The 27305-nt window shown below is 34.3% G+C and overlaps 1 protein-coding gene across 1 annotated transcript in view; it reads left to right on the top strand.

The window, feature by feature from the left end:
* Positions 1-27305, top strand: part of LOC118751288 — a gene marked incomplete at its 3' end in the record, with an annotated part of 44032 nt that overhangs the window by 13254 nt on the left and 3473 nt on the right. Inside the window, exon 2 of the mRNA XM_036486070.1 lies at positions 22870-23012. Coding sequence (XP_036341963.1) covers positions 22870-23012 — 143 coding nt within the window. The remainder of the gene's footprint in view (positions 1-22869; positions 23013-27305) is intronic.

The following is a 27305-nucleotide window of genomic DNA, read 5'->3' as shown; positions in this document are numbered from 1 at the left end:
AATCGGACCAAAATTACTGCCAATTACAATATAACAAATTGCACAAATACGAAAACTCCGATGTTTTAATAACTAAATACGCCAACTTACAACAATGTCTTAAGATTTCGTACAGATATATGTTATCGATACCGTAGCGACAGAGAAAATGAGGGTTAACAGGAAAGAGATCGTGCACTTCCTATACAATTTAAATTATCACACTGCCTACTTCTCAAACCATTTAAGCTAGAGCGGCTGCGTTTCTTTGTAAACCAGCGGCAAAAGAACGCCCTACTCAGGTAAAATTTCCCTTTGGTATGTGGCAAGAAACATTCCACATAAAACGTGAAATTTTCTTTATCCCGTTCAACGAGCAATTTTTCCTCCAGTTCTTACTTTGTATTAAAAAAATGTTTGCTTTATTGCCATTTTACAGAGATATTTTTTGTTTTTAAAAACATACACAACTACCTACGAACGACTAAGTTTAAAAGTTGCCATCTTATCTTCTTGAAACTTTTAAAATGTTTTGATGTATGACAATGTCAATATTTTATTTTTTATTAACGCCACCCATTGCTTTCTCTTACGAAGCAATGAATCCCGGAAAATACTTCAGAAAATGTGCATGCTTCGAATGTTGTAAATTAATTATGCGTTCTTCACGTTATTGCTTCAATTAAAACTTTTTAGCATGACATACATAAATATGTATTTAGCAAATGCCAAGAACGCAAACATACATTCAAATTAACTTACAGAAAGATCGTAATAAAAATGCTATTGTTTAAGTGATATGCAGTTAGAGCACGCACGTATGTATGCATGCGAGTGTGTGTGTGTTTGTGGGTTTGTGGATAATAACCCTGCAAAAAATGGGACTAATCCGGGATGACTCCGGGAGCATGCGACTAATACCACTTTTGATCTCTTTATATGGAATGAACTGATCGCTTTTGTTCGAGCATGTCCTATGAAGAGACTAATTGTTCACCTTTATACCCAAACGGGTATAAAAAGCGACTAGTCACTTTTAAAAAATAAAAATAAAAATTTGAGCCAGCTGAGATTCGAACCGGGGTGCTCAGTTTTGTTAGGCGAATACTCTCTCTGTGTACCAACGCCGCACATGAAATTCCATTGACTAAGTGCGTACATATCATTAAATTGTTAATAGTACCCGTTAGAGATGAGTTGGGGACTAATTGATCTCCAATTATACCCATAAGGGATGAGTCGAGACTAATTGACCTCCATTAGTACACGTATGAGACTAGTTGGGACTAATTAATGCCCAATTGTACCCGATTGAGAGTAATCTCGGAATACTCTCTTTAGAGATTATTCGCACAGCTTTTTGCAGGGAATGGTTAAGTACAATCCACGCAATCAAGTGACACTCAATTAGTTATATGCTCAGTAATTCTTGTGAACTACTTCCCACTGTCATCGCCTTTCATAGCTTGAGGCATGCGAATTTTCCTTGGGAAAAACTGAAATGAGAAGTGGGAGGTTGACGTGCACTGGTGACATAAGTTAAGTAAACTGCTAAATAAATTTGCAGCGCACATGCGAAAATGGATACATTTAATTCCCTCTATGTGGCATCACCATTAATGATACTGTATTACTCTTTCCTTTATTGAATGTAAATTTTCGTTAAAATAGATGCAATTAAGAAACGTTAGGTATTGGAAAAGGTGTAATTTGATTGACAGATTTTTTGAAAGGATCACTGAAAATTATTTAATATTTCCATGTCGACATAAATTAAATTAAATGAATATGAATAAAAACTAAAAACATTGATAAAATATAATCCTAGATATTTACTCGCATACATATGTACGTTAATGAGTATGTTATATATACTCGTGTTACACCTTCAATATACTTCTACAAACACAAATCGTCACCTTTAATATAGCTTTCAAATTATTCTTAAAATTGAATTGTATATCGCAAAATTTTTTCCGCTTGATATTGACAGAAAATATAGAAAATGTTAGATGTAAGAGATTTGCATTAAAGTTTTTTCTAAAAGTTTGCCAACAAATTCAAATCAATTCGTAATACATTTTTATTAGCATTTGTAGCAGCCTAAAGGAATCGAAATAGATATAGACATATATGGACTAGGGATGTTGCGAATGTGCAATTTTAGGCATCCGCGGAAGCGAATGCGGATGCGAATATCTAACAGCTAACATCCGCGGATGCGAATACGAATATTTTTAAGAAACAATTAGAATCTAGCATAACGGCGCGATCGTTGTTTAAACAGAGCTTACAACTCAAACCAAATGTTTTAGGTTTTTCTAAAGGCTTTTAAAAAGAATTCTTCATTCTCATTCCTTTGGTTGTTTCAGAATTTGGTGAATCTGTAACTTCATCAGCATTTTTCGATTTTAGTTTTTTAAATTCATTTTTAATAAATACTTTCTTCTGCGACTGCTTTACAAATTTGTGCTTATAGCGAGCTAAATAGGTGGATATGGAAAATAAATTATTATTTTTCAGGAATGAAAGTTTTGAACAAAATTCTGTTTTCAAAGTCATGGCTGCCAGCCGAACCGGATCAGAATATTGTTATAAAAAAAAAACACCTCGCTTTTTATAAATATTTGATTTTCAGATAGTTACGTTATTCTTATCTAATTATAGGTCACAACTATAGCTTTTTTATTATCGATTTTCTTTATAGCCAGACGTTGATCATTTCTGCTGGAAATCCGTATTGAAGGAGCTTATTCTTTGACTTTAAATAGTAAAAGGACAGTTTTACTACAGAAGTTTTTAGCGAAGGATCGTATAAAAATACTCTTGCCCGACAAGTAAACAAAATTTCTTTTTAAAGTTGTTGCTCAAAATAAATTTCCTAAAAAGCCCTAATTATTGAAACAAATATATTTAACATCAAGAGCGAATCACGAAAATTTTGTTAAGAACTACAATGCATTGTAGAGGCTGACAAGTATGGAAAGCGCCATTTTGTTTGTTTACATTTGAAAACAGCTGAGATCACCTGATTTCCTATTCCTTCATTCTCCACGCAGGGTTCCACTCCCAATTTGGAAAAAAGCTTTGGAACACATTTGCAAAAAATTTATTACACAAGTTTATTTATTTTGTAAAATAATGAAAACAAAAATGCCAAAATGTATGCTTTCCTTTTATTTTCAATAAAAAATATTAATAAACGTGTTTCGGGAGATAATTTAAAATTTTATTAAATTTTACGTGTTTACGCAAAAATGCAACAATGTACGTGATCTTTATGTCATTGTTTTCCTTTTCAATTTCAGTATTGTGTTCGTTGTCTGATGAATTAGGAGATTTTGTGCGATGTTTTCTAAAAATATTATAAATTCAACCATTTTTTTAAATTGATTTCCAATGCAGCAGCCGGCGTATGCAGTTAACAAAGTCGACAAGACTTTTGCTTTTGGATTTTATGTATTTAGTGGACGATACCACAACAAATATATGTAAATAGGTGGTGCTAAATTTTAAACTTACGGTGGTACGAACCTATTCTTTTAGGCACACCAAATAATTCAAAAATTTGTGAACTTAATTTGGAAATGGGAACTGGCATCAGATAAAATGCGTTTGTATATCATCTACTATATTTGTGCGCAAAATGTAGCCGACTATGTTCTCTTTGACGTACGTCAAAGGTCAAGTAGAAGGGGGAACTTGTATGACTGCCCATTGATAGCTCGGTTATATAGCTTAAGAAATAATATGTTTAAAGACATTTTTATCAAAGTTGATAAATAAGATATTTGTCCAGTTTTGTTACACAAATACTCCTACGACCACAATTTGTAATTTTGCTTGATACATATAAGCTTTTTTTTATTTTTGTGTATTTGTATTTGGAGCTTTTCGGCAGGTATGTTGAAAATAAAAACAAAGTTTATTTTCTCCTACGCGTTTCTTTGTAATTCATCGCTTTACATATATTTTGTTGTATGCGTAGCCCTTCTAGTGTCATCCTCTTTTTAGTGCTGTTTCCACGTCAAAAATTCAAGCGTTGGCGAAATCTGCTGTGTGATTGTTTTTGGTCAAGTGCTGCGCTAGCGCTAGAATTTTGTCTGAGGGAAAACAACTACTTCGTTTACGATGGAACTTTTTACCAGCAAGTGTATGGCATGCCAATGGGTAACCCTTTATCGCTTACTATAGCTGACATTGTTTTAGACTAAATTATTGACGACAGCATGATCGAGCTAAGAAATAAGGACATATACATATATCAAATACATTACCAAATATGTAGATAATATATTCGCTATAGTTAAAACCAAAGACGTGGAAGACATACTGAAAATATTTAATCGACAACTACACAATTTAGTATAGAAAATATCGTGCAAAGGAAATGAAGGCGCGGGCTGCAACAAAATATATATTGTAACAACGAAGAGAGCATTACGAACCAGAATTAACGAACACAAACTTGACGCCAAAAATAAGAAAATCACCACAGCGCTAGCGCAGCACTAGACCAAAAACAATCGCACAGCAGATGTCGCCAACGCAAGAGTTTTCGACATGGAGAACCATGATGCAATAATACAGGTGTTATCAGTTGGCAACTTCTCGCTCTAATTCCGTCATATTGACTGCCTTACGTGAAACAGTGTTACTCCTTTAACTATTTTTTGCCCATTAATATAGTTGAATGTTTTTTATTTTTTCTCAGTATACACACTTTGTTTTCTTAAAATGGTATTTTATCTTATTTTATTTCATTTTATAACGAATATACTATTAAAACGAAAATTTTGTTAAGGAGAAAATGTGAAATTTTATATTTTTCCCCCATATGTGGATTCATTTCGTCCCGTTTTTCTTCTCATTCTATTGAGCTGAGGCAGTGTCAAATCGAGCTGTCACAACTGATATTACCTTGTATATTGCATCATGGTGGAGAACAGCACTAGAAATAGGATGACATTAGAAGGGCTACGCATACAACAAAATATATGTAAAGCGATGAACTACAAAGTAGATGTTGACAACAGGTTTGTATAGTAACCAACAATCAGTACTAATTTATACTGGAACCTGCAATTTTTATTGGAAAAGTGTATGATAACCCAAAAAATTTGCAAGAGAGCACTGAATCGAGAACGCAACAACACGGGAGAGCTGCAAATTCTTGCTAGTCAAATGTTTACTAGCAGAAATTAGCCAGCAGAAGAAGAAAAAGGATAAATGTCAAAAGCCGCCATTTGTTGGATTGGTATAGCACAAATAAGAGTAAAATGAGAGGAAATCAAAATATTAATGATGTACTGGACTGTGTAAGTGCTTGTGTGTAAAGCAAAGAGTTTAAAACTGTAAACGTAAAGTAGTAAAACGTTTACACAGAATATCAAAACGGTGCACCAACTATTCATTTGCAAGTTTTTATTGGTTTTGTGTTCAATAACTTTTTCTGGTAGTTTTCTCTTCTCAATTTTACGCTCTATTTTGCTTTTACGCTCTCGCTGCAGTGTTTTCTGGAGAAGCTACTATACAAACCTAATATAAACTGTGCATTGCTCCGCATTGATTATTGTGAATGCGAATGCGAATGCAAATGTTGAAATTAATGCGGTAGCTACGCGGTTGCGAATGCGAATGCGAATATTTGCAACAACCCTGATATGGATATATGTAGATATCATAATGCTCAGAATGAAAAGGGAAATCGATTAAACCATACCTGTCTGTCAGTCCGCCCGTGTATACGACAACTCGAGCAAAAGTTGTTATGTTGGTATTGAAAATGAGTGATCACACCCACCCCTCATATAACGGTATTTTCGAAAAATACAAAAACTCAGCGTCCAAATTGTACAAAATTGGTATATGAATTAAAATTTTTAGACAAAATAACACAATATAAAATGTTCTGAAAACGCGTCTGGCTTTGTCCACTCATGATCGAATTTTGTAACTCAATAGCTGCTTTACCAACTCCCACAAAACTAGTTAGGAACATTGCTTAAGGTGGAACTAAGAAATGTGTTGAAACTATTACTGTGTAGTAACTACTGAAATGTTTATATTACAAACTTTTGGAAAAAGAGCGTGACACCGGCTCAGTTATGACCACAAATATGTATCTTGGTAGCCGATTTATCAATTTTTACCAAACATGGTACACTTATTACCCTTGATACAGAAAAGCAATTTGTTGAACATTTTTGAAATCAAACTAAAACTACGCCCACTTACGATATAAGGTAAATTTCAGAAATACGAATACTTCGATATTTCAATAGCTTAAGACGTTAATTTAATTCAAGTTAATACTTACAACAATTTGTTAACAAGAAATAAGATTATTATGGTTTTAAGAGAGCTAATCCAGTCAGCTTTTTTTTATAAAATGTTGTCGCAGATTCCATTGATGACATTGTCGTATACTTGTGACAATTTTCTGAATTTCGCACGCATGTTTCTCCTTTCAAATACTAGCTGGTCTGTTCGTCTGTGTGCGGGCTTTTGTATATTTATGTATACGTAAGTATTGTCAACCGGATGAGAATTGTGTGTCCATGTATGACTCTGTTAAATCTGTGTTCCAAACAGTGGCTGAGCTGTGGTTTTTATTGTTGAAGCTGTTCTTGTGGACTCTCATTTCATGATATTGCGTGACATTTGTAAATGGAAAGATGTCATGGAACGCTCAGCTAAAAGCACACATTGTCATTGGCGCGCCCACATTTTAGTAAAGACAAATACGCACAAACGCATACCCACACATTAATCCAATAATACAGGAAACTAATCCATTTTGAAAGCTGAACAACAACAGCAATAATAAAAACTGCGAGTGACAATGATTTCATTTTTATTTTTCAAAATTTCAGTTCGATATTTCAGTGCATATTTATAAACCAACTGCATATGACAGCTTGTACATACATAGTTTAAAAATAAAATAACATACATACAAAATAAAAGAATCGGTACTGGCGAAAAAAAAATTTTTTTCGTAAAAATCTGCAATCAAACGTAATGAAATATGAAATATTTGATAATTTAGTTAGTGTGTAGTCATTAAATTGTTGCTGGCTTGCATGCAGCTGCGGCCATCACATTCATTCATTGGTTGTTGTTGCTTTAGTTGTTGCCGCCAACATCAGTTTTCGTTAATGGCCTTCAAGCGCTGCTGCTGTGCTGCTCTTCCAGCTGTTTATTCTTGCTTTTGTTGCGGATGTGACTGTCAGAGCTTTGTATGCTCCTAGTAATCTGAATGTTGACAAGTAATTTTTAGGAAAAAAAAACCGACTTCACTTCTCATGTAAAAAAAAAAAAATATAAATATATCTCATGATCCAATGACCGTATCTAAACCGGATTAGTATGGGACTACCCCTGAGACACTACCTTTCCGATGCAAAAAGAATTATCGAAATCGGTTGACGTGGTCCAAAGTTATGCGGTAACATACATAACAAAAAATATATATATATATATATATATTTTGACGAACTGATAACCTCCTCCTTTTTGGAAGTCGGTTAAAAATATGATGAAATGCATTTCATTTGACAAATATTTATGTATGCATGAATGTACAATGTATTGCCAACAAAAAGCTCATATACATACATATGTGTACATAAGTATGTATGTGTATACCTACATACGTGAATGAACATGCAAACATATATGTATTTATCCTAAGCATTTGAAGTAAAACTACAGATGCATCTGTTCACGGGAGGAAAAAATTAAGTCGAAAAAATTTTAAATAAAAAAGTGTTTAGACATTTTTTAGGGACGAAAATTTTGTCTCTTCGAAAATTTTCATGGCTTCCTTGGTTATTAGATCGTCCCTTATTCTAAAATATACATTGTCTCGTTTTCCGCCCTGAAAAATCTGCATTGCTCGTGTGAGTAAATTTCCAACTTAGGCACTTCGCACATTGAGCGCCTAATCATAGTAGTGTAATCGTTTCGACATACTTAAGTATGAAGCAAGGTACATTGAACAGGTAGTTCAGTAGAGCAGCTGATTTGATTTATTTTCAAATTATTTGGTCTCGAAAATGTCAAATATTTTTAATTTTTTCTCACAAAAATTCTGAATTGTTAAAATCCATTTGCATGTGAAACCTTTTTCCATACAAAACAAGCGATTGAATAGCAGCTTTTGGAACGTTCGCCCAACTCAGCAGCACAACCGCTGATTACTGGCCCTTGTAAAGGATGGATCAATGCTTCGAGAAGCAAACAAATTTACTAGGAAAGAAAGTTGCAACAATTTTTATTTTTTCCAATTTCAATTTTTTATTTTTTATAATTTTTTTGTATTTCACATGGCACGCTTTGATTTAGAAGAAAAAATTCAGAACAGTTTTTCACACTTTCGATACCAGAAGCAACAACAAAATACACGCAAATGTTGTTTTTGCTCTACTGATACTACCTTGGTATGAAGCTTTCATGCCTAACACATGTTTTTCAATGAAGCTCTGTACATTACGATTCATAATCTTGTTTTCGCCTAATCAAAAAAACTTCACGAATCCAAGCGCTCAACATTGTAAGGCGCTTACCGTTTTGAAATCGGCATTTGTTTACTTTTTGTGTTGGAAATAAAAATTATTTGTCATTTCAAAAGGAAATAATTGAAAATGAATTATTTCGTGCTGACCATAATTTTGGGCAAAAATTAAAAACAAAAAACTTGGAGTCTTTATGTTTTTTTCGCTTAACATAAACATCTATAAAAAATCCATAGGTATCCAATTTTCCTGAAACAGCAAATTACACTAGCGAACCCGTATGGCAGCAAAATTGTTGCTCAAGAAATTGCACACAATAAGAAACATTTTCAAAAATTGCCAAAATTGTTTTTGTAACAATAAAATTTCAAAAAATAAAACCTTATTGTACATCTACAGATCAAGGTCCTTAATTTTACATCAGGTAGATATCACTTTTCGAATAGGTGGCAATCAAGAATATTTTTAAACTTAAGTTCTTTTAAGACTCTTTCGTTTGGCGCCCACATTTTAATATTTAATATAACATATGTATAAGTTAACAAAATTCGACTTTTTACACAAGTGGCAACCCTTTTCAAACTAAAACCTTCTTAAGTCTCTTTCGTCGAACACCCATATTTTGATACATAAATATGTATGTATTGCATTAACCTAACTCCCTCCTGCATATTTATTAGAAATGGAGTGCACAGAACCACTCAGTTATTGTTATTAAAAAATAAATTAAAAAATTAACTATAAACAGTTTTTGCTCTATAGGTATTCTTTTATAAGTTAGCACTAAATAGGGGCCGGGCGCCCCTCCAATCCTACCAAGAAATTTTAAATATCACCGGCACAAAAAAAAATTAGTGTCATGTGCATTTGAATGGACCTAACTATGGTTATGTATTTCGACCCGCAGAATCCGATTTTGAAGTCAGTTTGGCCAATATACCTCCTAGATTTCGGGAAAACTTCAAAAACCCATTTTTTATTGCCGACTTTCGCTATCACTACATACTTCTCAAGTATTCTACCTCTATTCTCGTAGTAAGTAGAGGACGTTTTTTTTATAGCAAAGCTTCGTTTAAAAAAGGTTTTTTTTCTATATGTTGTTTTAGTCAAAATGCGTTCCCTTATGCAAGAAACCTTGATTTGAGATTTTCGCCTGTTGTAAATAACCTCGAATCTCTTTGAAGTTTCATGAATCGTGGACAAATCATTTCAATCACAAACATTAGACAACACATAGGTATATTCTTTACGGCCACGCTCGGGACGTACATACCGCAAGACTAGCAAACATCTGTTGACTTCGGAATGACAAAGATCGGGTCACTATAACCTATTGCCACCATACATTGATTGTTTAGATTTGGGGTCTTACCGTTAAACTCCTTTATTAGGACAGCTAAACAGAGAAATTTCGTGAACTATTTTATAAATAATCATACAAAGTCTAGTGAGAAATTTGTGTAAATCAGTGCCGTATAATCTTTATCTCCTATACCACTGATTGCTTAGGTACAAGTTTTAGCGATCTAACTCCATTATGTAGGAAGATAAAACTATTAAATTGTGTTACCGGTTTACATATCGATCACCCAGCGGTGAAAATCACTTAGATTGGTGCTATATAAGGTATATCTTCCATACCTCTGATTGATTAGATATGATTTTTTATATGTTTAACTCCTCTATCTACATACATATGTATGCTGTGAATATAACAATTTTTTCAAATGCAGTAATCTGTTACAGTAAAATTTTCTGATGTTCATGAAAGGTATGAAGCCTTGGGCTTGCCGAAGACAGCGCTGGTCTTACTTGTTTAGTACTAAAATAGCAACATTAACAAACTCTCGGCGCTATTGCCTTCTTTCCGATGATGACTAATAATAAAAAGAAGAAGTTTTGATACATTGAATGGGGCAATCAATGTATTTCTCTGTAACATACCTATTGCCTGAAGTTCTGTGAACATGGACTGTCAGCAGCAACTGAGCTTTAACCTCTTCCACTCTTTAACTTATTACTCTCTGATTCTACGGGCAGGATATTAATTAATGATATATGTACATCCATACATATTCATGTACTTGTGTATGTACGCACCCGTGTGTAAAGTTTTATATATATCGCATTTGCGAGTTTAATATTTCGTCGTTGTAAAGTAAATTACCATGACCTATGACATTAAACATGTGACTTATAGCACATTTCAGAATTTTAGCGCACCTGCAAATGTTGTAATGAGGTGGTGTGACAAATAACGCAGGTAAATCTGTAAGTTAATGAGCACCCAAGGTAAAAATATATATTTAAGCATGCAAATGCACTCGGATACCCGGTAAGAAATCTGCTGAAAGACTATATATAAGTCCGCATCACGATGCAGGAGCCGAAAAAACTTCAACTTGTTCCATTTTGATTCAGGAATGTTAGCAAATTTTTCTTGAATAGAAAGAAAGGAATATGATCGACACACACCACGTATTTTTTTTCAAAGTGGCTTTTGACAGCACTATTTCTGAATTTGGCATCCCTGCGAAACTACACTGAGGGAAAATAATATTAAAATCAAATAGAAACGTAATTGATCTTACTATAAACGTCAACAAAAGTACTGTATATTGGTAAATATTCAATTCAATTACGCGCATATTAAAATTACCGCGTTCGTTCTGAAAAAGCATCCGTGAAGTGAATAATCAAGAAAAAGCTAAAAAAAAATTTTAACTTGCATGTTGCCTGCAGTTGAATTCGAACCCTGACCATCTCTGGATATCAACAAATTGGGGCATGCATCTTTTCGCACTCAGCTACACCCAGGCATATAAATTTACTTTCAAATGTTGAATATCCATCAACACCACAGCACGCTATTTGTACGGATAAGCACCCTGCAGGGAAAGCTACTAGTTGTGAACTAGAATTCTACCGGTTTGCGTTTCAGCCGAACTAGTTCATGTTCTATCCTTTTTCAATGTTAGCGACTGGTATTTTTAACATTGCGATGTCCTACGAGATGTCAATTGTCAGGCTATGGATCAGCATCTACTAGTATAAATACTTGTAGCATCATACCAGTTGATGAGATAGTCTGTCAATTCATGCCCCGTGAAAATCATAAGTGTGCCTTTTTGACAGAGCAAAGCACTCACGTGGTAAGCCTGAGGTCCCAGGTTCAAATCCTGGCGCAGGGAAAATTTTTTTATTTTCTATTTTTTATAAATAAATTTTTTTTGGTTAGGCTGTTGTATTGTAATTTTTAAATTAAAAAAAAAAATAAAATCTGTTTAGCTTCTTTGTTTTTATAGCACAAGCATTTCTTCCTAAATGTTTTTTTGCAATGCAATTAGATTTTCAAATTTGTTATTTATTTATTTATAAATTGAATAAATTATTTTTACTTACATTTATTTAACTTTAAAATTCTTAACCACCTCCAAGCGGCCTCGAACCTGCGATTTCAGAACCAGAACCAGTAGACTTCACGTGACGCCACAGCCGACATTCGTAAGAAAAACAATTAATTGCTTTTTATTTTTGGCTTTGGCAATTCAAAGGCAGATGTCGCTGATCGCCTAAGTTCTTCGAATTTGTCGAACTGGTAGGCACATACTAGTTAATGAACTAGTCTTTTTTCTAACTGGTTTGGCTTTTCACTGCAGGGCATGTACTATGTATGAATGTGTGTGTTGCCAACGCTCTCAGAGCGGCGCTCTGCATGCTTGGGGTGCGTATCAGTGATCGGACTTCTACCACATTGTGGTAGATCTGCCACTTTTTTGATCATCTACCACACAAGGCCTGAAATCTACCATATATTCGCGTTTTTGAGTACCTAGTTTTATTTTTGCTCGAAATAATTTTCTTAATTTTAAGAGCAAAAATTGTCCAACACTAAACACTATCCATATATGGTAATAAGAATGATATAATACAAGATTCCGCATTCCCGGCGGCGATGAAATTTCTCAAGTAAAAGTAAACAAAGCCGAATGGGAAGATAAAATAAACTGTAAATAGTAAACTTTCTCAATACTAAATTTTTCGGCAGGAAAATTACGTTAAATTTTAAAATATGTGATTTATAAAAAAATTATTAGACAAAATTAGAAAAGGAGATTTTTGTGAAAGTATTATCAAATTTCAGTGCATCTAAAGTTTCTGAGGCGTCCCGAACACCTTTCTGCGTAGGCGGCCTTCGGCCGCACTTAGGGATTATAACCTTCAGGCAGTAGAATTCTCCTTTCTGTGTTGCCAAAGAAGGGAGGCTGAACAACTTTCTGCGTAGGCGGCCTTTGGCCGCACTTAGGGATTATAACCCCCAGGCAGTAGAATTCTCCTTTCTGTTTTGCGAAGAAAAGGAGCTGAACACCTTTTGCAAAGAACACCTTTGTATATTTTTAATGCTTACTGGGTTATACCAAAGTCAGAAGGTGTTTTTATTTAATAAATTGTGATTAATTGGTTAATATTAAAGTCGTAAAGAAAGTTATAACTAATCGAGTAAAGTGTAAAGTTAAGCGGAATAACTGGTGAAGTGGCTGCTGTAAGGAGAATAGAAGTGATAGAGATATCAATAAACACGTACGACAGAAAAGGAACACATACGTTTATAAATAAACATGTACACAACACATATACAAAAACGGCACTCAAGTACACAATACATTGACAAAAATGGTACTAGACTGTCTCGCTTTGATTTCGGAATGCTTACACATTGCGAAGTTAGCTTACTACCAATATAGAAGTATTACATATATGATATATATACTCAGATGTGAACAGTCAAATACGTGCGTAATATATTTTGTATGAAAATATTATTTTTAAATTCGAACATTTTTAAACGATAATCAAATATAAAGTATTCATTTTTACTATGCATTATTTCCCTCAGTGTAATACGGCTGCATAATAAAGCTCGTCGGCGATTTCAAGCATCCGTTGATGGTTACCCCAGCAACCGAGGCAATCGGAGATCGTCGTGTCACACGTACTTGTTGTCGGCTCGTGTTGATGGAAAATCAAAAATTTTTGATTTTCCATCAACGCGACCGCTTGACAAGCGGTCTGTTTGATAGTGGCGTAAAGCGTTGACAAGCATTAGTGTGTTAGTTTGTTGTGATATGTAAAATGAGCAAGTTCGCGGAAGATAAAGATTTTAGTGGCAAGTAGCAAAAAATCGTCATCCGATGAAGACATGTTTACGTCCACCCACTACGAAATTTTATTGCAAATGGTGTTGACGCTTTATGCTTGAGTGTCGCCGGACAAGCTTCAAGCAACCGACATTCAACCCGACACTCACACATGTACTCGTTGCTGGGGTAACCATCAACGGATGCTTGAAATCGCCGACGAGCTTTAAATAGCATCGGTCAACAGCTGTTACAATTGGGAAGCATCTCGCCGAGACGTTTGATACCCACGAGATGAAAGACAGAGCGACTCCACATAGTGTTGGAGAAGATAATGAGGGCTAGGAAAAAAACTTGTGTATAAAAGGATACCATCATGAGCTTCATCGATTTGGTTTCGTGTAGGCAGAATTCCCCCAACTGTACGACCAAAAATACTTTCTTTTTCCACGCCAGAGTGTCCAGATTGTTTAAAAAAAAACGCAATTTCTGAAAAAAATCACCAATTTTTTTTTAATAAAATTGATGAAATCGATTCAACAAATCTTTTATTTTAAAAATGAGATCTTGTTATAATATAGTTATTAAAACCAAAAACGAATATAATACATTTAACCCTTAATTAGGCGCATGGGTCAAGGTCATTTCAAGTTGAAAAAAAAATGTCTTGGAGCGTGCTCGCGCTTTGGCTAGCTTCCTAACGCCCCGCGGGGTACGTAAATAACTCACGGCCAGAACATCGTCGTGTACACATCTGTCGCTACTCCCTTGAGTGCTGACCCCATGCGCCTACAAACGTAACATTTTTTCGCGGAAGTAAGTTTTAATTTTTTTTTTTTAAGTTTGATGTCGAAATAATGTTTTTTTTCTTTTTTAAGTTAACGATAATAGAGTACTTTAATATTTTTGTTAATACGCACTTCCTTTTTTTATTTTGAAAATTCTTTTTTCAACACTTTTATTGGGGTCACTGGGGACCCCATCCGACTAATTGTGTGATTTTCTTTATAGGCCTAATTAAGGGTTAATAATAAATAACACAAATCACTTATATAATAGTGATGTACAAAAAAATTTCTTTAAAAGTACGCATACTTTTTAAAAATATTTGTTTCAATACATTTTGCAATAGAACTGCGCAATTATTAAATTTATTATAACTCATATTAATTGATTAATCGCACAATCCGCTTTTAAGAGCTCGGCGCTAAAAATTAAATAACAACCTATAATAAAACGAGATCAGCTATTTCCACAATTTCTTTAAAATCACCTATAGTGTCTGAATGATTAACATTTCTGTTGTTGTCATATATTGAGCTACTCAACCTTGATAATATACTGTTTGATATTAGAAACGTTTTGCAGCAGAAACTATTATCCTTCATATTATTCGAACTATTGAATTAAGGCTTTCCAACTTCATCCTATTTCGAATCTTAGTTTTTATTGAATTCATTATGGAAAAAACGCGCTCAACAAAGCATGTGAGTGCGGCAAGGATAATAAAATGAATTTACTTATATTTCCAAACATTTTATTGCCTGTTGCTGTTTTCACTCCGTAAGGAATTATCCAAAATTCTGCAGAGTCGGCTGGAATGGTTCAGAGAAAAGTTATTCCGTGGGAAAGTTAAAAGATTTAAATATTAAGTTTCCGCTGCTTTTCTTTCCTTCAAAGTTAAATAGTGAATTGGCAGGTCCCTGAAACTCGCCATCTTGCGATTCACGCACTTCTTCTGGTGACAAAATCAAAGCCTTTTTAAAAGTATTTAATTGACTAGGTAATCGTTTCAAAAGTTCTTCGATTAGGGTGATCAAAAATTTTTGACAGTCTTTTAATATGATTGTGTTGTCATTAGCCTCTTCTGTAAAATTATCTTGGAAAAATAAGTTTTGTATATTTTTATAATTCGGAAAAATTTATTTGAAGGGGAAAAAATCGCCAGAAATCGCCAATGGCGATTTCCAAAATTTTTACGCGCAAATATCCAAAAATAAATCGTCAAATTGGCGCGAAATCGCTAAATCTGGACACTCTGGCCCACGCTGGCATTAAAGTGGTAAAACACCTTCTAAGCCATGGGAGGATCAGTGCTCGTAAGTGTTGGGCCCAAATGCGTGCTTTGAAATCAGTAATTTGAAGGTGTTTACATTGCTTGATCCGCATTTGCTTTGACTTCTCATCAATTGAAAAGGGAAGACAAAAACAAAATGAATGTAAACAAACGCTACATTTATTATATTTTTTAACACATTTTGGACACAAAAAGGCAATTATTCTTTGATCAAACTAAAAATGTGTAAAGGTTATGTATAAATTAACAATTTTTATAAACAAATTTGAAAGAGTTGTTCATTTCGTTGTGTTTGCTTATGGGCGGCATACACCGTGCGTCTGACTCATGAGTCGGTTTGGATGTGTTTGTGAAAATAAATGTGTGTTAGTTACACCAGCATGACTCTGAATGATTCGAAGGCGAGTCAACACGTACACAAATGACTCGCGAGTCAGACGCACCGTGTATGCCCCTATTAGATTTTGAAAAATTCCAAATCTGAAAGACAAACAAAAGCTTTTTTAGAACTTTTGTTTTCTAGTGAGTTCAATAAAATAGTACGGCAATTGGAACGCATTTCCTTCGTGACTTTGTTTAAATGCGTCATTCTGGAAATGTGAATTTGTATGGAGAAATTCGTGATTTGGACTGGCATTTCAGATTTCTCGCCCAAATGACGTATTTGGGCGGTCCCATTTTTCATAAAACGCAAAACCAAAATGAGCAGAAACTTTTCACTGCAGGTAATTGCTACAACAATACTGCTACACATTTTGCTGGAGGTAGTAGTTGAAAAAAACTGTGAACATTTCATATTAAAAAGTAAATTTTTAAATTAGTACATATACTAACATATATACATAACTACATATATGCGATACATCTGCACATGAGTGTCATTGCAAAGCAAGAAATTAACTTCGTCACAGCTAATTACATGTCATTTATCCATGTGTACATACCCTATAGGGAAATCCTTGTTAATTAATAGTAACTGCGTCGACTGTAGTGAAATTAAAACCATGGCTTTTTCGATATAATTCTTGTTCAAAATTCAGAAATTTACTGCGGCACAAAACTGCAACTTTCTCAAAATGCCGCTGATACCATATTATTAGATTTCTGTGCTACTTTATTTGAACATTTAATAATTCGTATTGCATATTATTCAAATTAAAATTTTAAACAGTAACTCGTGTTTTTACGAGGGCGACTATTATTTTTATTTTGATTTTAAGACTGCGATATCCCGAAGAAGGATGTTTTTATTCGAAATTTCAAAGTCGTACTCCCTCTAGACCGGAAATTTGTTTCACTAGCTTTTCACAGTGTGAACAGTAATTACTGCTTTAAAACGTTAGCCTTTTTACAATCCCCCTCTAAAGGTCTGTACGAATATTTTCATGTCCACCACGTACGTTTGCTCATCAGCAAGTATTTAATTGGTATTCAGAAAATTCCGTACATATTTACATACAAAGTTTGCAAATTATTTGTAGCACTCATGAAAATATCATCCATCCAGGGGCATGTTCATTGAACACTTACCTATGAACATAAGGGTGGAGCGTTAATTTGCGGAAGAAGAAAAAAGTTATCGAATCGAATTTGAACCCCTCTTTAAAGTTGCATTAGGGATATTTTTAAATAAGTATATTTTTGTGGATTTTTTTGCATTTTTTAGCTTCTTCCTTAGCTTAAGAGTGCAGTAACTCTACCTAACCTTAAACCAGTTTAACACGGATGTCGTATTAAAACGCCAGTTTTACGATGAGAAACTTTTTTACAAAAAGTTAAAACATAGTAAAAATGTATTTTCAAAATAAGCGTGCCTCAATTCTGACTATATCTGTGTTCGTATGGAAAAGTAACTTATGTCGAATGGCTGGCTTTATTATAATGCGGTATTCCCTTTGTTCTTCAAACGACAGGGAAATTTTTTGATGAAACTTAAGAAGAATATTTACTTGCTAGTATCGGAACTATTTCTTGCACGTTTATTTGCAATCGTATGCTGCGAATGCCGATTTATACTAACCAGCCTTTCGACATAAGCTACTTTTCCATACGAACACAGATATACATATACGGGTTTTCCAAATCTCTCGACTCCTGCATCACCTACCAGATTATTTCATCCTTCATATTGCATTGTCATCGGGTTATGAGCTAAGTTTGAAGTTTCAAGTCTATAGCTCATCGGGAGGTGAAATATTGATTGCAATATTCCAGGACCTATCCTATAGTGAAGTTAAATAAAAGCTTCTAAAAAATATACAACATGAAATTAAGAACAAAAAATTTCCAAAACTACTTTATTAATTTAATAATTTTTTCTTTACTGTTAAATCGTTTTTCGTTCCAAATTTTCGCATTATCGCACGAGATTTAGTATTGGAACACATAAACCCATTTCCAGCCTTTTCACCAATCACCAGTCATTGATGCTTCAGTGACAATGGTTACACAGCGTTCATCTGCTTGTTTATGACAAGGATAATCCGGGATTTCCATCGTGGCTCGGGTATTTGATCCAAAACTGAACTCGCATAGTATTGGAGGCGACGTCATTTGTCACTTATTCCATTTTATCATAACAGTCTAATCATTTACCCCGAAGCTTAGCCTGCACACTTTAAATAGACTCACACACAATATTTGATTTTTTCGTTTCGAAGTAATTGCCAATTTTGCTCAAGGTGTTTGACAATTTATCTAAAGAAATTACAAAATCTTCATATGTAATGCGCATTTTAGTATATGGTTGCCTATCGGCTATCAGTCGTCATACATAATGGGGCGCATGAGCAATTGTTCCTGGACTTATGTTACTTAAAGTAAACTACATATATCCGCTACAATGAAACGGTTATGTTGCACGGTATAGCAGTAAATTGAGTCACGGAGAGTTGAAGGCAGGTTTCCCAGTGCTTTTTCTATAGGCTCGGAATAAACTGTTCCAAAGGTAATTCGTTCGCTGGCAGCTAATAAATGAACCATTGGAATGATCTCCCTTACTTCAGTTACATAAGCCGGATTATTTACTACACTTTTGTAGCGAGTATTTGTAGCATCCTTTGTTTAATTCGGTTGATTTTTCGTGAAAAACGAATACATATATTTTCTTTTACCAGAGAAAATGGTTAGATAGCTTAATGAGAGTCGAGTTGATACCGTAATTAAAAAGTGTTTCTTTCGTGGCTAGCTTATTCGTACAAACGTTGACCCCACTTTACCAAAAAAAGTGCCATATTACACTTCAATCAAAATAAACACAAGTAATTTCAAAAAGATGGTGATGATTCTGACTTAGTTACGAACTTGTTATCCAGCTCTATGAACCCTTCTCCGATTTTTTGAAGAAATTAATCCTATTCGGTAATTGATAATTCAATTTTTTTTCCCCCAAATATTTTTTTCAAGCCTTTTCGTATCTTCTCAGTTTTGAGAACTAATCGTCATTTTTATACCTTTCATGAGCATGAAATAGTATTATAACTTTGGTCCGATGTTTGTAAGTACCAGAATAAGAAGAGATAGACCCATTAAAATGTATACTTAAATGATCAGAACGTCGAGCTGAGTCGATTTAGCCATGTCTGTCTGTCTGTCTGTCTGTCTGTCTGTATGTCCGTCTGTGCAATCTAGTCTCTCAGTTTTTCAGATATCCGGATGAAATTTGGTAGGTGGGTGTATTTTTATAATGTATTTATCATTTGTTGGAACCGGAAGAATCGGACCACTATAACATATACATAGCTCCCATACAACTGATTGTTCAGATATAAGATTTTTCGTTATAACTCTTCCATTTAAGTAGCTAGGAACATGAAATTTGGCACTGTTGTCACTCATTATAAAAAGAATACTTTCAGTGATAATAGCGAAGATGGGGTCCGATTGTTCAGATATGAAATTTTTTGCGATAACTGCTCCATTTATGCAGCTAGGAACATGAAAATTCTCGCCGTTTTCACTCAGTGTTAACAGAATACTTATAGTGAAAATTACAAAGATCGGGTCACTATAACATATATCTCCCATACAATTTAATGTTCAGTTATGAGAATTTTCGCTATAACTCCTCCATTTATACAGCTAGAAACATGGAATTTCGCAATATTTTCACTAATTATCAACTGAAAGTTTACAGTAAAACTAACAAAGGTCGGGTCTCTGTAACCTATTTATATCCTCCATACAACTGATTGTTCAGATATGGGGTTTTACTGTAAAACTCCTTTGTTTGGACTGCTAAAACACATAAATTTCGTAAGCTATTCTATAAATAATAATCCAAAGTCGACTGCGAAAATCGTCAAAATCTGTGCTGTATAAGCTTTATCTCTTATACCACTGATTGTTCCTATACCAGTTTTTGCGATATATCTTCTTTATATAGCAAGCTAAACCCATTAAGTTGCGTTACCGGTTTACATACCAATCACACAGCAGTGAAAATCACTTGGATTGGTGCTATATAAGGTATATCTGTCATACCTCTGATTGTTTAGATGTGGTTTTTCATATGTGTATCTCCTCTATCTATGTATTCTGTTAATATATAATTTTTTTCAAATGCAGTAATCTATTAAAGTAAAATTTTCAGATGCTCATGAAAGGTATGATGCCTTCGGCATAGCCTAAGACAGCGGTGCTCTAACTTGTTTTTATATGTTTTAGTTTGAGCCCGGCTTCCGACCAACGTCAAATAAAACAAAAAACAAGTGTTTTCCTAATAACGGTCGCCCTCGTCAGGCTGTGGCATACCACCTAGTGTATTCTGTCATGAAAAACAGGTTCTCATAAAAATACAATTGCCGTTCGGAGTCAGCGAAAAGGTCCCTGTCCTTTGTGTGACAACATCAAAACGCAAGCAACCTCCGAAGCTCGTCCAAACACTAACATATTATGCAAGCGCCAATCTATTATTATTATTAAGTGGCATTAACAAAATCAATGCACAAATATCAAACAGTTCTTTAACATTCTCTAACGTCACTTTAGCCACATCAACGAAAGCCTTCTTTTGAAATATAATTTTTAACCGACTTCCAAAAAAGGAGGAGGTTATCAGTTCATCGGAATATTTTTTTTATGTATGTTACCGCATAACTTTGGACCACGTTAACCGAATTCTATAATTTTTAAATGAAAGTTACCTCACAGGGTGTCCCGTACTAATTTGGAAATTACAGTTAATCTTAAATTTGTATATGAGAATTGAAGTTTAAGTTGGTTATTAATGGTGACAAAACAATACACGTACCGTAAGACCAATAAAAGTGGGGGATTCTAACACGAACATTAATACCAAAACGAAGTATGTACCTTTGAATAACAATAGACTCAAAATTAACTTGAAAGGACCATAAAATAAAACACAACGAAATAAAAACCCACTTTAAACAACTGTACTGGCTACTGGAACGGCAATCTAAACCAACAGTACACAATAATGTACTGATCTACAAGGCAATAACTTCGGCTTTTAAAACCCATCTGCAAACGATAAAAGCTCAATTGAGAATTCTTAGGAAAATAGCAAATGCGATTTACTACATATCTAACAGTGATTACATCGAGAACTAAATATTGACGTGGTTGACGAAGCAATAAAGACATAAAGGGAATTACTTCTAAACGGACTACTGAGCCGCACAAACCCAACAATGAACCAACAACCTTTCAAGGAGAAATACAATCTTAGGCGACTAAAGCGAAAAAAAACATGCATCTTAGCCGTTTTATGATCAAAAGAAGTCATTGTATATATGCGTGAAAAAGTAGTTTTATATACATGCATACATATTATTATTGTATTTATAAAATATATATATTAATTGCTTTACAGTGATCTGCAATTTTAAAGAATATCTTCTATTGATGTTTCACTAATAGATAGTTGTAATTTTTTATATGTAAGCAGTAAAAAATTTTTAAGGCTCAATGCAATGTTCTACATCCTATCGCTCCGTACTGAAAACTCTAAAACAAAATTTTACGCTTCACCCTAATTTGCGTCCACACGTATGTATGTAAGTAGATACATATTTATTGTTGATGTAAAACTGTAAATTACATGCATTCAAAATTACCTTTCAAAGTAACGACGACGGAGTCTGTCAATAATGTTAATCCCGTAATCCCGGGACTCCTTTTCTTGACAAGTGTTGGCTATATTTCCGTTTTTTATTTAATAATTAATATTTTTTATAAATGTCTAGCTCGTTATGCACATAATACCGTGCGATAGTAAAATTTACTCACAAAAATCTATATATGTATTCGCGAAACCATGAGCCAAATAGAGTAAAATTGCGTTTTTAGTTTCTCAGTCTGACGTCAGTAATTAAAAAAAAAAAAACATTTAAAAAAGTCAGTGAAATGTGCTTAGAGAAATTAAAGAGAAAATTCTGTATAATTTAAACAGATTCAATTTTTGGAGCATAAGGACGTGTATGCATTGAGAATGTCCTTTTAACATTTTATGGGTTTCAAACCCATTTATTTATTACACTGTGCAACAGCATTTTTAGGGGCGCAATAATTCCAAAACGACATTATTTTCAGTGTTTTCAGTGAGGGATATAACGGGTTAAAATGTTCTACAAAATTATTCCTCGTAAAATTTTAGTATGTGGCCCGAAAAAACATATTTCTCTCCGATATGTATTTTAACTCTTTTTTTAATTTATTCTACATAAAGGCGCTTAGGCAAAATAATGCAAATTTTGCCATAGCAAAGAAATTTGACCAAAGAATGTAAAACGAATTTGAGGTTTTACTATATGGATCATGGTCTTTCATCCAGAGTTGGAATCATTCCGCCCCCCAGACAATGACCCTCAAATTGTTGCGCAGTGTTATTTATTTTATGGTAGGAGAGATAGAAAATTTTGTTTCGATTTACGTTGTTAAAAAGTAATGAATATCTAAATTCCGGGACCCCGATATTGTGATAATGACATACCGAAAATCCCGAGATCGTAAAATGCGAAAAAACTAACATTCCTAATGTATACATACATTTATTTTTTTATACTACGGATACCTTTTAAGAAACTTCTTCTCCGTCCCTTTTTATTGTTTATTGTTTATTGTTTCTTTCTTGTTTCTCTCTCTTCTCTATTATTGACGTATTCATGCTGGTCTTTTTCTGCCTCTTTTCCAGGACGCATGCAGCAAATGCGGCCTTGATATCACAAACGCACATGGGTCGGAAAGTGCCACCCCCTCTGCTACGCTCTCGCACTTTGCCAGCTATTATTATGCCCGGCATTCCGGTTGTCTCGGTTAATACGGACCAGCAATTTGGTAAGTATCGGAACATGTTATTAAAAGTATTTAACTAAATGATGTTGCGTGGATGTATATATGTACATACATACATACATATGTATATATGTATTGTATGTATGTCTATTTAAGCTTGCAAATGTGAACAGATAAGAACTTTCCCTGTCGGGAATTTCATAGTCGACTACTAAAATAGCCTACTTTTGGCTAACTTATTACGGGTAACTTTTAATTGGTTTCAAAGTCTTGCAGGGCTCAACAGAGGGGATAAGTATGTATGTGTTCATGTAAAATTATTTCACCATTTTTTCTTTCGACAAACAAACTTGTGTTCAAAAGCAAAAAAATTTATGTAAAGTATTTATGTACATACCTATATTAATTGTCATTGTGTTTTTATAGAAAGCGAGAAAACATGGATCTACCCTGTGGGGAAAATCTCTTGTTTTGAACTGGTGTGCTTCTAGTATATTTAGAACCACCACTAGTTCGCGATAAATCTCTATTACATGCAAATAACTGGCGAATTTAACACGGCGATGTCATGGGAATTTCATATTTTTCCCAGCTGCATTAACTTTTCTATACTTCAGAACCAGTCCTAAATTCGACATATGGGATCTAGTTTGCTTTGCTTTGTCTATACTGGCGCCCGCATAAAAAAAACATTAGGGCTATTCGCGATTCGGTGTATAAGAGCTGACAAATTTATGCAATTGCAGAAATATGCCATGGATTGTGAGCGACCTTTATTAAACTGTCATGGCAAAGCTTTTGCAATACAATTTTTGTGCATCAGCTTTGGTTTTGTTTATGAATGCAATGCATAGCATTTTTATGCTATGGATTTTCGGTATTGCAAATTTGCCAAGCCATGACAAATGCAAATGCGTGTATTTTGTTTGTGTATTGCAAATAATTTGCAATACAAATTTGCAATGCAATGATGCTAGGCCATTTGCACCGGATCGCGAATAGCCCTATTAAAGAAAAAATTAAATGACTATTTGTAAACCTACTAGGTATAGAGGGTGCTTTGTATCTACTATTACAGTAAAGAGAGTACATTGAAATACAACGGAGAAAAACTCTTGGCAACAAGTGGTACTTTGGACTGAGTAGGCAATTGCGAAGTAAAGTCATCTCTTGTCGTACAAAAATCTCTCTCTATACGTCACTCATATTACCCGTGTTGGCGTACAGTGCAGGAGCATAGACAATCAAAACATCTGATAAGGCGGCTCTTGGAGTTTTCGAGGGAAAGGTTCTGCGGACATTTGCGCATAGGTGATGGCGAATACCAATTTACAATGATATAGAGATAGTGCTGCAGATTAAAATAAAGTAGCTCCGCTCGCTTGATCATATCGTACGAATGGACAGAAATTTTCCAGCTATGAAAGTTTGTGCCACTCTGCCAGAATCGCGAAGGCGGCTACAACGTCAATCAAGAAGAAGAAGATAGTGCGTTTGGGCTTTAGCTCGTAGGCATGTCTTTGCACCGATCTGGGTGCTGATGCATAGCGTTGGGCCCTGAGAACCTATGGTGAAAGACTAGGATTGGAATACAATGATTCTTGTCATACCAGATGCTCTGCAAATGCTCTGCACTGGGTAAGACTAGAATTAAGTTTCTGTCAAATCTTTCTTTTATGATCTAAAAAACATGAGTGATGCACTGCATCTTTTTATGTTCTTAAACTTCAAGGGCCGAATTTAAGAGAAATAAACAACAAAGTATCACTGGTATGATGATAACCACCAACCGCGGCTCTGGAAACACTTGTAGACCTGCCACCTCTGCGCATTGTCATATGTAGAGGGAATTATGCTAACTAAACTCGACTTTTCAAACAAATCGAAATCATCTTCTAAAGTATTTCCAACTAAAATCTTCTTAAATCTCTTTGACATTGTAGTACACATATATTTCAATAAACTTATGAACTAAATTGAATTTGGTTGTTGAAGCACGTGGCAACCCTCTTAAATAAAGGTCAGAATTAAAGAGTTTTAAAACGTATTTCGATTGATACCCATATTTTAATAAATTAACAGGTGGTAACCCTCTTCCAACACCCCAAAAATATTCTTAGCATTCAAACTAAAGGTTTCCTAACACTCTTTCGTTTGACATCCATATTTTGATATTTCTTATAACTTGTGTATAAGTAAACTAAATTCGATATTTCAAGCAGGTGGCAAGCCTCTTCAAAATATTTTTAAACTACTACTTTCTTTAACCCATTTAGTTTGGCGCCAATATGGTGATTTATATTTCTCTTACCTAATTCCCTTAATTCAAATTGATTTTGATTTTTTAAACAGGTAGCAACCCTCCTAGAATTAAGTTAAGAAAGAAGGCTTTTCAACGTCATTTCGATCGATACTCATTTTGTAATAATTGGTTAAATTTTTTAAATAATTTCAACTTAATATTTTGAACGGTGCTTATCTAATGGCATTAATTATTAAAAAATTTACATTTAATTGTTAAACAGGTAGCAACCCATTTCGAAAAAATAAAACCAGTTTGCACACCCAGAAGCCAAGCGCTATAATTTTACACCCCATTTTTGAAAATCTTATGTCCTGAACAAAAAATCCCTTCGCGTACTATATATAGATACTAGGAATGTTAATCAATGGATTCCGAGATCCTATTGGCAAATATTGTAATTTACACTGATGGCAATAATAAAAACTCCTTTTCTTGACCAGTATGGGCTATATTTCTTTTTTATTTAATAAATAATGTCTTAATATATACAAATCCCGTGTCACTGTGTTCGTTTACGCTAGTCTCCGAAACCGCTTAACCGATTTCAATGAAGCTTTTTGGGTGTGTGTTGTTGGTTCCAACTTAGGATAGTTTTGAACCCAAAAAAATAATATTTTTTTTAATCGAAATTTTTTCTATGATTCTCGCGTTCTTAAAAATCCCGTGTCGTTATGTTCGTTTATGCTAACTACAAACTGCCCATATCCGAAGCGGCAATTATCCAATGTTATTCCCGGCTACGCTTCATATGTATGTTTAGGTAGGGGAGAAATAGGTAAGATAGCAACAAAATAATGTACATGTTATGTATTTATGTGTACATATGAACATGCGCACATCAACAGCAACAAGAAATTTACCATTTGGACACCATCCAATGTTATGCATTCCCCTGGCTGATGTTTGAACCGTAACCAGGGATCGTTTTGTGCTCAAACCTAGTGAAAAACAACAGTAATCTTTTGTAAATTTCGATATCAAAGGAAACGTAAGAAACAATATAGGTCTTCACACCGAGCTCGGTATTCGGTAACTCGGTGTCTGGTAATATTTTATAATGTATTTTGTTTGTGTAAAATAGCATAACACAAACAAAATACATAGGAAAAAATTACCGAACACCGAGTTACCGTGTACCACGCTTCGGTGTGAAGACCCAAAATATCTACGATGCATGTAACCTGCCTATGTATCGGTGTGTAGCAGGACACACCCGAGCGCACTTGTGCACAAGGGTATTATAACTTTCTTCACAAAACGTTTGTTTGTAACAGGCAAAACGAATCGAGATAGATGTAGACAAATGTATACGTAAATGATCAGAATGAAAAGAGAAATCGATTAAGCGGTGACTGTCTGTCCGTCCGTCCGTCCGTCTGTCCGTTCGTCTGTGCACACGATAACTCGAGTAAAAATTAAGATATCTTAACGAAACTTGGTACGCGTACTTCTTTCGGGCGTAGGACGGATGGTATTGAAAATGGGCAAAATCGGACAATAACCACGCCTACCCCCCATATAGCGGTAATTTTCAGAAATACGAATACTGCGATGTTTTAATAACTACTAAAGATTATTAACTCAAAATTGATATTTACAATAATTTTTAGACGAAAAATAAGAATATTATAAATTTTTGGAAAATGGGAAATGGAAACTTTGCACAATTGTTGGCCAAATGGCCGATGGTTATTTTTCGGACAATAACCACGCCCACATCCCATATAACGGTATTTTAGAGAAATACGGAATATTCGATAAATCAGTAAATATTAAAGGTAATTTATTAAATATTGATGCTTGCAACAATTCTTTACCAAGAAATATACTTATGATAAAATTTTGGAAAATGGACGTGGCACCGCCCCCTTATGATCACATATATGTATCTCGGTAACCGCTGTACCAATTTGTACCAAACTCGGTATGGTTATTGTGCTTGTCACATAAAAGCGAAAATTCTTGAAACTTCAATATTTCGAAATTTAAAGACGATAATTTACTCAAAATGGGCTTAATATTACGCCATT

This window comes from Rhagoletis pomonella, unplaced genomic scaffold (assembly GCF_013731165.1).
Source record: "Rhagoletis pomonella isolate Grant_MI unplaced genomic scaffold, Rhpom_1.0 Rhpom_scaffold_00630, whole genome shotgun sequence".
In the NCBI taxonomy this organism is placed as follows: Eukaryota; Metazoa; Arthropoda; class Insecta; order Diptera; family Tephritidae; genus Rhagoletis; species Rhagoletis pomonella.
Note: the sequence above shows the minus strand (reverse complement) of the source record. Positions and strands in the feature narration are given on the sequence as shown.